At 41.8% G+C, this 17,437-nt stretch overlaps 2 protein-coding genes across 3 annotated transcripts in view; one reads left to right on the top strand and one right to left on the bottom strand.

Moving 5' to 3' along the window:
* Nucleotides 1–2,884: 2,884 nt before the first annotated feature.
* LOC146384516 (voltage-dependent calcium channel subunit alpha-2/delta-4-like) lies at nucleotides 2,885–4,840 on the top strand. Of its 2 annotated transcripts, XM_084936495.1 has the most exons (4): nucleotides 2,885–2,956; nucleotides 3,099–3,219; nucleotides 3,589–3,666; nucleotides 4,661–4,840. In XM_084936495.1, exons 1-4 carry the CDS (start codon nucleotides 2,898–2,900, stop codon nucleotides 4,754–4,756), a joined length of 354 nt encoding a protein of 117 aa, XP_084792621.1. In that variant the 5' UTR covers nucleotides 2,885–2,897; the 3' UTR covers nucleotides 4,757–4,840. The 2 variants fall into 2 exon arrangements, with proteins under 2 accessions (XP_084792621.1, XP_084792620.1); XM_084936494.1 differs by having other exon boundaries at nucleotides 3,099–3,666.
* A 1,659-nt stretch (nucleotides 4,841–6,499) lies between these two features.
* The window catches only part of LOC146384515 (mitochondrial inner membrane m-AAA protease component AFG3L1-like), a 15,924-nt gene continuing 4,986 nt past the window's right edge, over nucleotides 6,500–17,437 (bottom strand). Inside the window, exons 4-14 of the mRNA XM_084936492.1 lie at nucleotides 11,188–11,312; nucleotides 10,773–11,034; nucleotides 9,763–9,900; nucleotides 9,519–9,672; nucleotides 9,328–9,435; nucleotides 8,875–9,000; nucleotides 8,654–8,764; nucleotides 8,410–8,525; nucleotides 8,086–8,286; nucleotides 7,792–7,986; nucleotides 6,500–7,622 (exon numbers count right to left, since the gene is read on the bottom strand). Of these exons, the coding sequence (XP_084792618.1) occupies nucleotides 7,395–7,622; nucleotides 7,792–7,986; nucleotides 8,086–8,286; nucleotides 8,410–8,525; nucleotides 8,654–8,764; nucleotides 8,875–9,000; nucleotides 9,328–9,435; nucleotides 9,519–9,672; nucleotides 9,763–9,900; nucleotides 10,773–11,034; nucleotides 11,188–11,312 (1,764 nt within the window). The 3' untranslated portion in view covers nucleotides 6,500–7,394. The remainder of the gene's footprint in view (nucleotides 7,623–7,791; nucleotides 7,987–8,085; nucleotides 8,287–8,409; nucleotides 8,526–8,653; nucleotides 8,765–8,874; nucleotides 9,001–9,327; nucleotides 9,436–9,518; nucleotides 9,673–9,762; nucleotides 9,901–10,772; nucleotides 11,035–11,187; nucleotides 11,313–17,437) is intronic.

Raw genomic sequence — 17,437 nt, 5'->3', positions numbered from 1 at the left:
TAAACACTAACGTGGCCACAGCGTCAACAGCGGCGCACACTTTTGACATTGCCTGAGTAAATGTCCGTTTTCCTCGTCCACACCTAAACACAAAAACGTCGTTTTCAAAAATCTCCACCCTGGCAGGAGTTTTTAAAAATCTCACCTTTCAGTGACTCAATCTGCTGTTTAGGTGTGGACGAAAGGCCCAAATGCAGAGACAAAGCTGCGCTTTCAAAAACAGCCGTGTACATGTGGACGCAGCCTCAGTTTCTCAGAAATTCTAATAGTTTGTTTGAGAACAAAAGTCTTCTCTATTTTCCTAAATGAACAAAGTAATCTCAGAAATAATCGTGTTAAAAAGAGCTTCTGTTACTCAGATATGATTAAGAACATTTTCTAATTTATGTATAATTTGTCAAATATTACATCAGCTGACAAATAGTTATGTCTTCATTTGTTTTCCTGAATAATAGATCCACATCATCCTCTCTATGATGGAAAATATAGTCTAGTCTTGCACAATGTAAAGTACATAAATACTGTCCTGGCAAGCAGGAAAATCCGGCTTTATATATTTAAGTAAATGATCTTAAGTTTATAAACTGAAATTTGAGCTTACTTTAGTTCTTGGTAAATTACAGAGCAGTTAATCCTCAGGGAAATGTCGAAATGTCACTAAATAGTGGTCTGCTTTCATACGGTTGCAGTGTCTCTTCAGTTTTGTGTTCATATGCTGATGTTTTCATTCAAAACATGCTTAAATGCTGTGATGTCACTTTAGCAGCAAAGACTGCGGAATGTGCAGAGATTCTTTTTACATCAAGTTGTTTGCTCAGAGTTTGATATCTTTTAAATGGAGACAAAAAAAACAGACAGAAGTGAATCTAAAAGACTAAAGCAGTCAATGTGTTATTATTTTTATTTATTCTAATAGTTCCTGTAAAGTTCTACTCTAAGAGATTCATCTTGGCCTTCATGCAGGATTAAAGCTCAATAACACACAAAATATAAAACATTTCTTTATGGTTGTTAGGCAAAGTTATCAAACATATATCCACTAATATGGTCTCATTCTTGCTCTGCTCCCTAATTTTTCCCTGGAGGCATCGCTATGGCAACAAAACAACATGTTCCAAACAACAACAACCAAGCTGTTTCCAGAGCTTAATATTTAACATGTCTTTGTTATAAACTTTATTTGTACAAATCTGTGATGTTGATGTGCACAACGTGGGATTTAGACCTCGGAGGGTTAATCAACAAATCACGAAAAATTAGCTTTAAATTTCTGTTCATGACGGTGCAGATTTCTGACATTTTGTGTACTTTAAGCATTTAACAATTTGATTGTGTTCTAATAAAAACTGTGTGAAACTCAAGTTAGACCTGTGAACCGCCCCATGTTGTGTAGCTTTCTGGATTTTATACTTATTGGGCTACATATTAATTTACTATACAGGCTATACAGTAGATAAAATCTAAACTCACATGTTTTATGTAACTAAAGTGTTTAATCATGTGGGCTACAGACAATAATCCAGTTATGGACTATACTGATATGAGAAACGTGCATACTTACTGCATTTGAATCATTTTAACCATATGTAACCACCTGCATGTCATGGTCCCGGGACTTCTACCTGGTTTTTTGTGTCTTGTATTGCAACAAACAACTTAAACATAAACAATTACAAAGAAAGAACAGTACAGCATCCACATCTGAACCAAAGAGTAAAACAGTGAAATGTGGATTATTAAATATTAGGTCTCTCTCCTCCAAGTCTCTGTTAGTACATGACTTAATAATTGATCAACAAATTGATTTACTCTGCCTTACAGAAACCTGGTTGCAGCAGGATGATTATGTTAGTTTAAATGAATCAACACCCCCGAGTCATTCTAACTACCAGAAATCTCGAAGCACAGGCCGAGGGGGCGGTGTGGCAGCAATTTTTCACACCAGCCTATTAATTAATGAAAGACCAAGACAGACTTTTAATTCATTTGAAAGCCTGATGCTTAACATTGTCCACCCCAGCTGTGAAACTCAGAAACCAGTCTTACTTGTTATCATCTATCGTCCACCTGGGCCTTACACAGAGTTTCTGTCTGATTTCTCAGACTTTATATCTAATTTAGTTCTGAGCTCAGATAAAATAATTATTGTGGGTGATTTTAACATCCATGTAGATGCTAAAAATGACAGCCTCAACATGGCATTTAGTCTGTTATTAGACTCAATTGGTTTCTCTCAAAATGTAAAAGAACCCACCCACCACTTTAATCACACTCTAGATTTTTTAATTGTTATGTAATTATGTGATGCATGTACTTTTGACTTTTGCTGCCATGATGCCAGGTCTCTCTTGGAAATTAGATGTTAATCTCAATGAGATTTTTACCTGGATAAATAAAGGACTAATAATAATTTATTTGACAGGTACATTATGATAGAGATGAAGATGTTCCAGTCAACTATGAAAATGTGGGAGACTCAGCTGTTTCTATCAGACTGCACTGATCAACAACTTGCTGATAAAATTACTGCTGTTATATTATCAGCATCATCTCATCTGGTTTCACACATTAAATACTCTGGCTGCTGCTCGCCTCTGACTGGACACTGCAGCATGACAAATTCATGACCAGGTTCATCCTGGGATTTAACATAAAGAAGAGCAGCTGAAGCCAGTTATGCTGCACTAATGCTGGGTTATTACTTGTTAAGACCATATCTTGCTGAATGCAGTCGTGTCATTTAAACCAAGTGTGTGTGTGTGTGTGTGTGTGTGTGTGTGTGTGTGTGTGTGTGTGTGTGTGTGTGTGTGTGTGTGTGTGTGTGTGTGGTTTCCACAGCTCATAAGCAGAAGAAGTTGGACGCACTGCAGCCCTGCGACACAGCTTACCCAGGCTTCATGTACGACCCGTCTGTCAGAGAGGCCAACAGCCTCAACAAGTGTGGACGCTGCCAGAAGTATGACACACACACACACACTTTAAAAATCAAAACAAGCTTCATTCATAGTTTGTTAATCTGGTCTTAAATCGAGGAAGTTTCAACTTAAGCATAATTGAATGATTGGCAGTGACTGACTGCGGCCTTCTTTGCGTTTCAGGATGTTTGTGGTGCAGCAGATTCCTGACAGTAACCTGGTTCTGGTCGTGACTCAGGCCTACTGTGACTGCTCCCGTCAGTATGGAGCCATTCTGCTGGAGCCCAAAGAGATCAAATATATCCTTCACATACTCAGCAGCAAAATGCTGCCCCCTGCTGGATGCTTACAGCCACAAATACTGCAGGGAGGGCAAGACTGCATTCAGCCTGGAAAATCACATTTGTGCTGTAATCTCCTTATTTTCCCTCAGATCAGTGATGCAGTTCACTGCCACTCCACAGCCAATGATGAGAACATTAATAGATTATCTGAGCAGTCTCACAACATCTGTTTGCTCTTAGCTGAGGCTTTGAAACTTCAGATTTACGTCATGCTTTGTTTCTACAAAATTTCGTCCCCATTATATATTTATTCCCAGAAAGTCAGGCGTTGCCGATCGACGGTTGTTCACAGCGAGCTTCCAGTTTTCCTTAATATCTGTGAACATAACGCCACAGTGAAGTGCAACAGGATGAAATCCCAGAAGGTGCGGCGGCGCCCTGAGTCATGCCACGCCTACCACCCAAAGGTCAGTGCTGAGCCCCACTGCTGACTGTGAACGCAAAAGAACTGCAAGACTATTTAACAAACACAAACGTGGTGATTTTAAAGGCAAATAAAGAACCTCACACTGAAAACTAGCAACAACACATAAGGTGTGTGTGTCTGTGTGTGAAATAAATAAAGGCGAAGCAGGTCTCAGGGTCAATCGGGTACTGACGCACCTCTGTCCTGCAGCACATCCAACAGTCAGCTGAAAAGCAGAACATCACCTCTTTTGATAAGAGTGATTTTTTTAAGGGATTCAAATTCTTCACTTTAAAGGTTCCACTAATCATTTAACAGTCGTTGTTGCAGCTTGTGTATAATCTCTAACATCAGTCCCGTCACACTTGATGGCTGTTTAAAGCAGATGTTTTGGGCACATTTCCAGCTCCTTATTTTTATTCTTGGACTCCCCTAGAAGAGCTTTGCATGATGGGTCATAGCTTGTAATAATCTACTGCTTACACTGGACTGTGGTGCATCATTTATCAGGATGTCAGGATGTTCTCCAAAGGAACACTCAGACTGTGGGTTAAATATCTCAGACTCTGCATCAGTTGGTTCAGAACTAAAGAAGCCAAACCAAAAATATGTTGCCTTATTTTCTAGCACTCAAGTCTGAAGTAAGCTGTTTTTAGCTCCTCCTCCCTTTAACCCAGCTGTCGTTTGATTGGCTGCCCCATGTAAACAGAAGGTTTGAGTGCATCTAAGAAAAGCAGAGAAAAAGAGAAAAACTGTGATACTGTAGGTCTACTCGCTTTAAGTATGCACGCGTTAGAATATAATTTATGCTAAAATGAGTCCAGAGTACGGACAGAAAAATCAACTTCACTGACCCTTCATACATCAAGTCATCCATGATCTGCTGTTCATTCTGTAAAGCTAACTAATGATTGTGTGGTGAAACAGGTGAACGCTGATGTACTCAGAGAAACTGCTATGAAAGGACTGAGCATCACATTTGTTTCGTCCTACAGGAGAACGCTAAGGACTGCGGCGGGGCGGCAGCCATCTCCCTGTCGCTCTCTCTCTTCTCTGCCTCTCTGCTCGTCTCATTGGTCGCTGAGTTCTAAACCAAAATGAACCCACCAATCAAGATGAACATGACAGTGAGGCGGAGACTTAAACATCCAGCAGGTAGCCAAAGGATTTTTTTTTTTTTTACTTAAATAAGAGACAAACTTGGACGGAGAAACTGTCTCAGCTGCTGATCGGCCTCACTTTGCAGCACAAATAAAGGGCTACACAAGGTTTTCTTTAAAACCTGTAATAGACTCTAAACTGACTCTGGATCAGCTTTGCAGTGGCTCTGCAGCTGGAGGAGAAATGATAAGGGGGGACCCCCTCCTGGACAGTGCAGCCTGTGCGTGGAGACGCGTTGCCATTACACCGGAACAAGGATGTAGCACCTTTGTAGCTTTTTGATACAGAACTGATGTGTAAATGTAGAGTTTTACAGCCTCGATTTACCAAAACGCTCAAATTCGGACAAAAAAAAAAAAAGCTGAACTTTAAACACTCAAAGACTTTCTCAGCAGCTTTAAGGGTCAAAGGTTAACAGAAGATGCCGCACGCCATATGCAAGGAAACGCTGTGACTCACTGAGGAGCGCGACGCCAGCCTGTTAAAGATGAAGATGGAGAGAAAGTCTCGATGATTTTGTTGGCTGAGATAGAAGCGGTGTAGCGGCTTTAGGTGGAAATGAAGCCACAGCATTCAGGGATTAGTTTTTATAGATAAAGATGTCCTGGGACTGTTCGGAATGTCAACACAATAAAAAAAAACATTTTTCACTTTACACAGCAGCATATTTGTGGTTTTTTCACATTTACAAAGAAAACTAAAGCGCCTTGAGGCGACTGTTGTTGTGATTTGGCTCTATAAATAAAATTGAATTGAACTTGTGTTTTCATCTTCAGGGGCTCGACTGTCTGAGCTCATACAAACATTGTATTCTCAGAGTCACCGTCATTGGATATTTTCTGTCATTAACAGGAAATTCCAACCTTGATCTTCTTCCCAAAACTGGTGTAACACTGATTTGCTGATTAAAACAAGACTGGTGACATGGAGACCTTCCTATTTTTCTTACAGAGCTCATGGGCTTCACTGCTCTCGTACCTCTGCACCGCTGATCAGCTGCTATGTGAAGCAGGTGTAAATGCACAACAGCGCTGGAAGAGATCATGTTACGCTCATGTTAGCTTCTCTTCATTGGTTCCCTGTTAAATTCCGAATTTCACATCCTTCTCCTCAAATACAAAGTCCTGACTGATCAGACTCACATCTTAAAGACCTCAGAGCGCCTCATTATCAGGACCGAGCACGTCGCTCTCACACTGCAGGCTTACATTACACTACACTCTTCGAGTTTTTAAAAGTAGGATGGGAGGCAGAGCCTTCAGCTGTCCCACTTTGGGTTTGGATGACAGACACTCAACTCTACTTTTAAGATTAGGCTTAGAATATTCGTCTGTGACAGAGAGTAGTTAGGGCTGATCAGGTGACCCTGAATCATCTCCTAGCTACACACCTCCACTGGCTCTATCTCCTGTGCTGGGAGACTTCCAGGAGGCGCTCGTCTCATTTGGATGCTAACAGGCTTCAAAGTATTCGTTAGCGAGATAAGTTTAATTCGTTTCAGTCCCTTCAGGGATGCTGCTGATGAAAATTTAAAACATAAAATAAGACGAGCCTTTAACTCTGAGGGGAACGACTCGTGTTGGGGCTGAAATGCGACGCCTGCAGCCATCACTGACGGTCTGTGGTTCAGTATTTTAGGGGGATTTTTACTTTAAATCAGCATAACTTACACGAAATGTTTCATTTTTTATTTTCTGTTAACATCACACAAAAATCAATATGATCAAAACGTTTGTACAAAAAGAAATCCGAAGTGACGGATGCTGCTGAGGTGTTTCGGTCCGACGACTCTTCGTGTCAGTATGAAGAGTAACTGCTGTCCACAAAAAGAAAAGTTTAAAAACGATCCAGTGTTTTTAGTCTGGACACACAGAAAATAATCCTCCTCATTATCAGCAAGGCATCGGTCAGGAAGGGGTCTCCCCTTTAGAAGAATAAATAAAGGAAGACTCAGTCTGTATGCACCGTTTAAATGCGCATCGTGTACATTCTAGCCTCCTGTTTGAGTCTTAAAGGCATTCTGGAGCAAATTCCTGCCCAGATGTTGGAAAGAAGAAACCTCTGGACAAATTCTACAAGCAGAGACTGACCAGAGACTGGTGGATCTGAGGAGGAGGTATCTGAGGTGCTCCCAACATTGCCCCTACTATTAACAAGTAGTAGGAAATTATAACCACCAACCTTCATATCAGTTATACAGGTCACCAACTATTTACATTTTAAAGACAGAGCACTAACGAGCAGTGCAGCTGTCTCAGATTGTGCGGTATTGATCCTCTGCAGGACGGACAAGTAAAGTTAAAGTTGACTGAATAAAAAGTACAATTTTATTGAAATCTGTGAAATCACCTGGTGAAATCTTGTATTTTTATGTTTAAGTTCATGAACGTGCACATGTTAATTTCACCTTATCTTAAACGTGTTAAACTAGAAAGTTTCTTGAAGGTAGAACAAATCGGGGTGAATGGCCACGTGCTCTTCCTAAACCCAGTACCTCCCCCAGACCTCCCAGACTCTGTCAGACCTTTTTTTTTTTGCAGCTGGTACGTGTTGGGTGTTTTTTGGACTCTACATGGCCTGCCGTTTGTCCTGAGTTGAATTTTTGTCTTCCGCCTCCCCTCCTCTCTCCTGGTTCCAGTCTCGGAGGCCCTGCGGCAGGCTCGTGTCCTCCTCGAAGCTGCCGGTCCCCTCCACAAACTCCTCATACGTTGACTTCTCCTCAAACGGCCGAGGGCCCAGCAGCTCCAGCATGTCAGCCTTGTTCAACACCTCCCTTTCTAGCAGGCGCTTCCCCACCTGAGGATCACAGCAGAGGTGGAGCTTAACTGGTTTGTTTCAGACAGAGGATGAACTGAAGCCCAGATGTGGGGCTTCAGTTCATCCTTATTTGAACTATGAATCATGGAAAGAATACTCAGCGTTTATCTGAGGTTATGTTGTGTTTTTGCGTATTAGAAAGTCTCACCAGCTCCACCAGGTCCTTCTTGTCCTGGAAGAGCTGCAGGGTGCGCTCGTACGCTCGATTTACCAGCTCTCTGACCTCCTCGTCAATGATCTCCGCTGTCGCCTCACTGTACGGCTTCTCCATGACTACCTCGCCCTGTCGGGGGAGGTCAAACGACACCTGTCCCACCTTCTCGCTCATCCCAAACTGCACCACCTGCAAATCAGGGTGCAGAGCGATGCGTCACGGCACAAACAGCACTCTTCTGCTAGTGGGAATCAAACAGGGAGTGTGTTTTTAGTCACACGTGCGTACCTGAGCGTAGGCAGACTGCGTGACCTTCTTCAGGTCGTCCTGAGCTACGGCGGTGATCCGTCCGAAGAAAACCTGCTCAGCCACACGCCCTCCCAGCATCATGCACATCCTGTCGAACAGCTGCTCTTTGGTGTCCAGGTACTGTTCCGTAGGCAGGTACTGAGCGTAACCCAGACCCTTCCCCCGCGGGATGATCGACACCTGGATACAAACCATGTGTGGTTAACCCACAGCTCCCATCTACACCTGTAACTGGTGGAGATTTACAGAGCAGCTGGAGTCATAACAGAAACGACACAGCCCAAGCACGGACAGAGCTCCTACCTTGAGCAGAGGGTCAGCGTGCTGCAGGAACCACCCGACGATGGCGTGACCGGCCTCGTGATAGGCGACGGTCTTCTTTTCTGTGGGCTGCAGGACTTGAGTCTTCTTCTCCAGACCTGAAAGCAAACAACCCGGGAGTCAGACTGTAAGGACGTCAGATACAAACTGTCCTGTTTACCACACAAAGACCATTACAAGAAACAACCGTACACAGCCGTCACGTACTAGGTGATGTCACACTCACCTCCAATGACCCGGTCGAGGGCTTGTTCAAAGTGTTTGGTGTTGACGGATGGGTTCAGGTGCCTGGCTGCGATCAGAGCTGCTTCGTTGCAGACACTAGCGATGTCAGCTCCTGATTCATTCAAACGGGAAAAAACAGTCATCAAATATAATGATTCAAAATAAAAACATTTTTGCGATAGTGCCGTTACATTGTTGTTATTCGATCCAACTGTTACAAACCAGTGAATCCCGGTGTGGAAGCTGCCATCTTCCTTGAAAGACCGTCTTTGTCCAGATTGGGATCCAGTTTGATTGGTCGCAGGTGGACTTTAAAGATGGACGCCCTGCCTTTGATGTCCGGCGGACCTGACAGAAGACAGGAGAGAATTCTTCCTCTGCATTCCAACTAAAACTTATTCTGCGGAGCTTCAACATGAGCATGATTTTACAGGGCACCGCATGCGTCCTCCAGCAGGCTGATCACATTGGAAAACCCAGATATCCCTCGTAGGTACATTTCGCTGCCATGTTTACACTTAATCAGGTCTCTAAATGGCATGTTTGGAGAATGCAAACAGCAAATCAACACCTCACACCAACTGGCAGCACTGTGGTTAGCGGGAGAATGATTTGGGCACATTCCAATACTTTAAGATGTGGAGACTGCAGTAAGGCAGTAAAGACTCTGCTTACCTATGTAGATCTGTCTGTCGAAGCGTCCCGGCCTCAGCAGAGCAGGATCCAGGATGTCCGGTCTGTTAGCTCCAGCCAGGACCACCACATTCGTGGCGGTGTTAAAACCTGTAGAAAAAGATGAAGACACTTAAATCTAATAGGGGGCTGGGGGGATAGTATGTTCCACTTCAAAAATGCAGATTGCCTACCATCCATCTCCGCCAGCAGCTGGCTCAGGGTGTTCTCCTGCTCACTCTGACCCCCAAAGTTCCCCCCTCCTCTCTTCCTCCCCACTGCATCAATCTCATCAATGAAGAGGATGCAGGGGGCATTCTTCCTCGCCATGGCAAACATGTCCCTCACCTTTATGAGGAGAGAGAACAGTCAAACATTCAGTGTCTGAACAGAGTCATCTCAGATGGTCCAGGATCTGCTCCGGGTTCATTCACTTACTCGGGCCGGACCGACGCCCACAAACATCTCGAGGAACTCGGAGCCGTTGACGGTGATGAAGGGGACGTTGGCCTCTCCAGCTGTAGCTTTGGCCAGCAGAGTCTTTCCCGTACCAGGAGGTCCGGACAGCACGGCTCCCTGAGATAGAAACGGCATCAGTTAAAAGTGATTGAGAGCAGTTCACATCCAAGACAAACTGTCCCTCAAAAAACGGCACTAATTTATAAATGCCTCGTCTTTAGCCTGTATCTTTACGAATAATGACTGATTTCATTTCAGGTTTCGTTTTTGGATCCTACTACAGGATTAAAACTGTTAAGAGTCCAGAATTTCCAACACACAGCAGGGAAAACAGCTCAGTGTTTTTACACTAATAATGTGCTCGAATAAAAGGTACTTTATCTTCAGAATGGAACAAAACTTAATGAAATGGACTACAGTAAAAGCTTTATTAATAAAATGTGCAGCAGGGACTCATCAATGTGAAATAAACTCTTCATAAGCATTTCTACACATATCTGAGCAAAGCCATGCAGACACAAACAAGATTGTAAGCAAAGACATAAATAAAACAGATGATCAAATGCAGTCAAAGTAAGTTATTGGTATCGCAGAAACTAGGGGTGGGAGATCTATTGCATACACTTGATGTATCGAGAGGTTAAAACGACTTTATTGTAACCATCAAATAAAGGCTGCCGTGGAAATATTAAGTTGTCTAGACCTAATTCACTGAGAGTTTTTTTTCTCTCAAACACGCTGCAAATGCATCATTAATGGCCCCTCCCAACCGGAAAATTTCCTACCCAGCACACTGCGCTGAGCATGCATGTTTATATACTACCAGATATAAACAGGGAAAACATGGCGATAGTGGGAGTTTCACAGGGAGGATGTCAAACAAAATATTTTCCAAAACATGCTGTAAAACTCGTGCTGCAAAAGGCAGCAGTACCACAAAATTATTCCACCAGATGAAAAGTCCTCGTCTGCAAAGCTCGGATTTTTACCTTGGGGATCTTAGCTCCGAGGTCCTGGTACTGCTGCGGGTTCTTCAGGAAGTTCACAAACTCCATTATCTCCAGCTTGGCCTCCTCACAACCAGCCACATCCTTGAACTTCACTTCGATGTTGTCCTTCATCATCTTGGCTGTTGACATGCTAAATGGATTCCTACCACCTCCAGCGCCTCCTCCCATTGGTTCCCGCCGCAGCATGAAGAGCAGGAAGCCAATCAGCAGCACGGACGGGATCATGTTCAACAGGAAAGAGCTGAAGGAAGAAAAAGCAGCGTTAGGAAAGCTACTTTTTCACAAATGTTATTATAGAAACTGAGGTTGTTAGGCCCTTTTTAATAAAGATTTTACCCCTGATTAAAGCCTCTGGCTGACATAATGCATGCTGCGTTTGTGTGTCCAAACCCACCCATCACTCTCAGAGCTGTAGATGACGGCAGGTTGGTGCGTTGACTCCATTCCGAGTTCCAGAACTGCCGTCTCGAGGTTTCTCTCAAATGTGTCGACGCTGCTGATGTTGAACCAGACGTAACTCTGAGGGACAAACAACATCATGCATCATTCAACTAGAGAAAGGTAGCCTGAACTGTGCGACTTACCTGTTCCTTATGGAACGCCAGGACTGCCATAATGAATTAATTAAATACACCATTAAATAATTAATTAAATGTGGCAATAATTAATTAAAATTGGAATTAATTAATTAAATAAATAGGTATGACACATGTAATTAATTAATTATTGCCACATTTAATTAATTATTTATGTATTTCACATTTTAATTAATTATTGACACATTTAATTAATTATTTAATAATATATTTATTTATTTCATTTTGGCAGTCCTGGCGCCTGGCTCTCATCTTGAAATAATTTTATCTGTCAGCCTCACCCATCAAACCCAGGGGGCGGGGTTAACGCTGATCGAGTCAAAACCATTGCTTTGGCCTGGTGGCCATTGTTTCTAGCACACAACAACCGGCATGTGGAAACTAACAGAACTGAACTTTGAAAAACCCTGTTTGTGTGTCACCAAATACAGTTTTAATATTTTTTTAGCCGAGAATGTAGCGGTTTAATCTTCATATGTCTGGTCGGTTTGTGGTCGGTGGGCAAAGCGTGGGATAGACCCGCTCGCCTCGCAAGCAATCGAGCTGTTATTAACACCGACAAAGCGCAGGCCCCGGTACACAGCTGTAATAACCGCCGCTGACACTGACTTCTTTTACTGAGGTTATATTTATCGGGTTTTATTTCCTGATGTTCTTATGTGTCCTACGTGTTTCAGTCGCCAATTCTGAATTATAACTAACATTAAAAACATGTTTAAGGAGGAGAGAGCAACTAAATCCGATTAACAGCTGATCTTTGGGTTTTTGTTCAGTAATCAGCGTGACCTGTGTATAAACGCATAAAAGAAATAACGTTGGTGTTTCCGTCATGTAGTAACTGTTGGCTTTAACTGTACAAAGGTTGTTCGACACTATGAAACACATACAGACTTCATGATGTTCGGCTAATATTTTTATTGTGAATATTAATCATGAGGGTAAACGGCCCTGTACACCACGGAGCGAGGTCAGCATATCCACGATATCTTCAGCTCTCTGAGTTAACCCAGAGTTTCCCAGCTGACTAATCTAACTGTCATCTACGAATATGTCACGGGTCATATCAATATGATTTTACAGAAAAGCATCCTTAATACTGCCAACTATTTTAGAGACGTGAAAATCTACAGCATAAAGACCAAAAAATATAGCAGTCTAACAACACTGTAACAGATGAACGTCAGTTTGTCAAAGTAGAATGAAAGTGATTGGTTGAACAGGTGTCCGTGATCTGTGTTATCTGCATTTTCATCAGTGTAAGAGACTCAGCAGCAGATTAGAATAACAGTTATACATTTAATAAATTACCAAATGAATACACGCAAGAAACGAGCAAACCTGTTCCGACAATTTGAGTTTGTATCCCCTCCGGTGCAGACTCGCTGCTGTTTAAATGTTTGAGAGGAAGATTAGATATAAAGAAACGTCAAACATAGACTCAGTCTGCGTTCACATTTGATATGAGGCCAGCACGTATAGTGGCTGTGTCCTGTTTTAAGATCATACCTGTAAAATTGTTGTCTGACCTCCGTCGATCCAGCCGCTCAGAGTCCGTGGTTACCATAGTTACTGCATAAGCAGCTATAACGTTAACAGCTGGCACTGAGGAAACCAACCGGCAGCATGAGTGTTTACGTTTTTCATTGCAAAAGAACCGTCTGAATGGTTAACTGAAGTTAACTTGGATAAATTATAGTTAAGGAGTATCAGAGATAAGGCCCATGTGAGCTGTGTGACTGTTCACCACTACACTGAAATCAGTAGGCTGTTACTGAAATACACGTGCTATATCATAAACTATGATATAAATAGGGAGGTCCTACTAACATGTTTAGTTTTAAAGGACACCTTCCTGCCTTTAGTCTCATTCATGAGCAGTATTAGTTTTCTTCTAACATCCAGAAGTCTGCACGATGTGTTACACAGTTTCTAACAAGCCTTTGACAGTTAAACATAACATGACCGAAAAAGCAAAAAAATAAATAAAAAATAAAGAGAGAGAGAGAGAAAAAAAAAATCACACAAATTATATGTTAACCCCATTTATTTTTAGTTAAGTAAACTCTAAAAATTCTAACAGACAGCTGGTGCTTAGAATACAGTTGAATAACTATTAAGAAACAGATGATATAATATTTCTGTCCAGGTTGCAGTCTGCATGATGAACATGCTGTTGCAAACTCTGCTTCTCTCGGTGGAAATGCGCCTTCTCTTTCCTCTTTGTATAAAACATTTTAAAAGTCAGTTTAATCTCAAAATTCACTGTTAAATCCAAAACACACCAGATAAAGAAAAGCGAATAGTTCAGTCTAACACATGTGCCAGTGAATCATTAAACGTCTGTAAAACTATGCAGTTATGAAACGTAACTTTAACCTCAGTCAAACCGATTTGCTCAGTTGTAAATAAAACAGCGAAGTAAACGTGACCCGACAGACAAAACCTGAGTGAATTAAGTCCAGCGTTTAACCACTGAGAGCTAAAACTCAGGTGAGGTTTCAAAGCTGTGTGCCTGTGATTGGACATCAGCCGCCGATGAAGCTGGTTCGCCTATAAAGTGCTCTGTAAGGAAACAAGCTCCAGCAGCTCTGCGCTCGGGAAAAATACTATATTTCCTTATCTTGTGCAGAAAAATGCGCTGACATTGCGTTATATTGTGCACCGGCTGCCCAGTTAAACTGTGACTATCACCAGGTAACGTAGGCGTGTTTCTTGAATTAGCAGCAGGTGTTAAACAGCTGACAGGTGAGGAGGAGGATGCATGCAGGTAAACTGAGGGTCTGTTGAGCTGATCGCTGGTTTCGTGAGAAAAATGTCAGCTCGTTCTTTATGTTACAGAAGCACAGAGACACAAGACCAGGTGGAAAGAGACGATCGTTCGGTGAAAATGAGAATCTGCAAATGCAACATGTGGAACACGGAGAGTGGAATATGTAAACAAACCGGTTAACGTAACCCCCTTGGTGCACTCTGCATGCTGACTGTTAGCACAGCTAGTGAAATCTCTGAAAACATCTGAGCACTTTTGCAAACATGTTCTATGTTGACAACCTGACCAGACATGTGAAGATTACGGCGCGACATTCGCGGCTAAAACACTGTTAAAAGTGTAGTTGGTGACAGAAAAACGGGTATTTTAAAACTACACCACCACCATTGCTGCCTGTGATTGGAAATGCATTCTGGGATACCTGGCTGCCCCAAGTCTACACAAGCAATCGATTATCTAGGATCGACCTGTTTTGACTTACTTTGCACGGCAACCAATCAAATGTTAGAGAAGCTGCATGGGCAGCGTTAACCCCGCCCCCTGAGTTTGATGGGTGAGGCTGACAGATAAAATTAATTCAAGATGAGAGCCAGGTGCCAGGACTGCCAAAATGAAATAAATAAATATATCATTAAACAATTAATGAAATGTGTCAATAATTAATTAAAATGTGAAATACATAAATAATTAATTAAATGTGGCAATCATTAATTAATTACATGTGTCATACCTATTTATTTAATTAATTAATTCCAATTTTAATTAATTATTGACACATTTCATTAATTATTTAATGGTGTATTTAATTAATTCATTATGGCAGTCCTGGTGTTCCATAGTTCCTAGGCCATTTGTGTTTTTAATCTATGCAAAATAAAAATAGCCTTTGTGCAACTTTGACATTTTTAATGAGTAAAAAACCTCAGGGAATGTCTGACAGAGTAATTAATATTGACTTGTACTGTATGTAGCAGCACCTCACTGTGACACTTTTTATACATCTGAAGATTCCACTTTAAGCCCAAATCATCAGCCTTTCCACTGTGCTGTCAGTTAGTATGAGGCTTTTGTGTGACTATGCTCTGTTCAGTTTCCTCCAAATGTGCCAAACATCTCCACTTTGGTCTACACTGGACGGTCGGATGATGGGGCGAATTTGATGGTTGTTTTCACATGACTACTAATGGTCAATGGTTACTCTGGTTACATTTGTTTTACTTTTTAAACTTCTCTAGCTGCCCAAACTCTTTCAGGCTTTCTCTAAATGTACATAACACCCAGATTGTGCCTTTAAAAAAAATCCTTAAACAAGAAACTTTTAGTTTTTTAATGTAAACATGTAAAGAAATTTAACTGAATTTGGTTAATTAAGCCGTCTGCTCCTTGCTATCTAAAATATAACAGGACACCGGAGTATATTCTCGAGCATCTCACACTTCTGATAATCAGCTGTCTGCCTGACGTTTATTCAGCTGTGTAAAAACTATAACTTTAATCTCAGCCAAACAGATTTACTCAGGAACAAATAAAATACTAAAAAAAAAGCCAAACAATAACATTTTTAAGTTATCTAAGTGACTTATATATCATGTTTAACCTGAGTAGTGAAAGACAGCAGTGGGTTTGAAAACGATTTGCCGGGAGTCCGGTGTTCTCACGGCTCTAGTGAGCCTTGCCCCCGGCTAGCTATCGAGCTGGTTGGTAACAGACGTCTCCGAAAACGTCGGAGCGCTTTTGAAAATATGTGGTGCCTTGATAAACTGAGCAGATATTTAAGGTTTACACAGCTACATTCGCGCCTGAAAATATGTTAAACGTTTATTTTGTGACCCAGAAAGAATAATAAGAGTAATATTAAAACTAACTAGTTGCCGCCATTGTTGGAAACTGAGCTGGGCTGCGCTATGAATTCTGGGACAGAGCTAGTTCTTCTTCTACTTCGGGGTTTAACGGCAGCTGGCATCCTTGTACATGCAGTGCTGCCATCTTCTGTTTCAGTCCGTTATTACACTCTTAAATCCTACTACTTATTCCTGCGTCTTTTGTGATCTTACAAAGCTTCAAACGACGCGTCGACTATTAAATCAGTCGTCGACGATTTTGATAGTCGACGTAATCGTGACTAGTCGACTAATCGTGGCAGCCCTAATTGAATAATGACTTTAAAGATTGTCAAAAAATAATATAAAATAGTGTGCAAATACTGATAACAGTGCAAATGTTTGCAATATAAAAAATAAATGAAAAATGTAAACATCTATGTTTAGTGAACTTTGCAGTGTTGCTCTGTGGTGCAGCTACGACACTGTAGCAAAGTTTATACACTGTGTCTACTTGATCCACGTCTGACTCCGCCAACCCATAATGTTTCCACACCACTGAAGTTTTTTTACCTCTCTTTTCAACCAACGGCAGTCACTCTCCTCTCCAAATAACTTCTGCTTAGCTTTCCGAGCTTCCCTCAGGTGTTGTGGCGAATCCACTAGCCAAAAAAATGGATCAGACATCAATTGTAGAAACGATAGTTTTTATATAAGGCTTCAAAAAGGGGAATGTACAACAAATAAACTGCTCGACATCAGAGCAACATATAATGGCTTCCCGAAAACTTTCTTCTTGCTAGCTAAAAAAAACCCAGAGTAACTTTCGTCTACCACAAAGGATTCTGGGAAACGCAGTTTTCTAATGAAATACCTGTTAAATGCTCCCCTTTAGCAAAAAATTTAATCTATAATTAACAGCTCTCACTAAACATGTGACTAACACTTAAATCACTTACAAAATAACCAAAATGCTGTTATCAAACAATAAACTGCAATAAAGTTACAACATCCTCCCCCCCGATGAACAATCTGTTCATCTAAAGCTCCAGGTTATACAACAACTGAATCGGTCTTCTTAACAGAGTCCTCGTTGTCGTGCGAACTAAGCAAGATCTAACAAGACCGTCTTGACCAGGAAACATTTCTTCAATTCTTCCAAGTTTCCACACTTGTCTGGGGAGGTTGTCATGCCTAATGAGCACGACATCCCCTAGTTTTAGGGGTGTAGGCTTTGAAGCGTCACAGCAATGAGCTGACTTCAGCTCCAACAGATAGTCCCTTCTCCAGGCGTTCCAGAAGTTGGTCATGAGTTTCTGCCGGTATCTCCATCTCCGAGTAATGTCCTCTTTGTTAGGTGTTGGATGGTGTGTGTCCTTCGGGATTGACTTGGGTGGTAGAGATGTCAGTCGTTTGCCCACCAAAAAGTGGGCTGGAGTAAGTGGTTGCGGTTCATTT

The sequence above is a fragment of the Perissodus microlepis genome, chromosome 7, assembly GCF_051167445.1.
Source record: "Perissodus microlepis isolate ML-2025 ecotype Zambia chromosome 7, ASM5116744v1, whole genome shotgun sequence".
Lineage (NCBI taxonomy): Eukaryota > Metazoa > Chordata > Actinopteri > Cichliformes > Cichlidae > Perissodus > Perissodus microlepis.
This window is presented reverse-complemented; position numbering and strand designations above follow the sequence as displayed.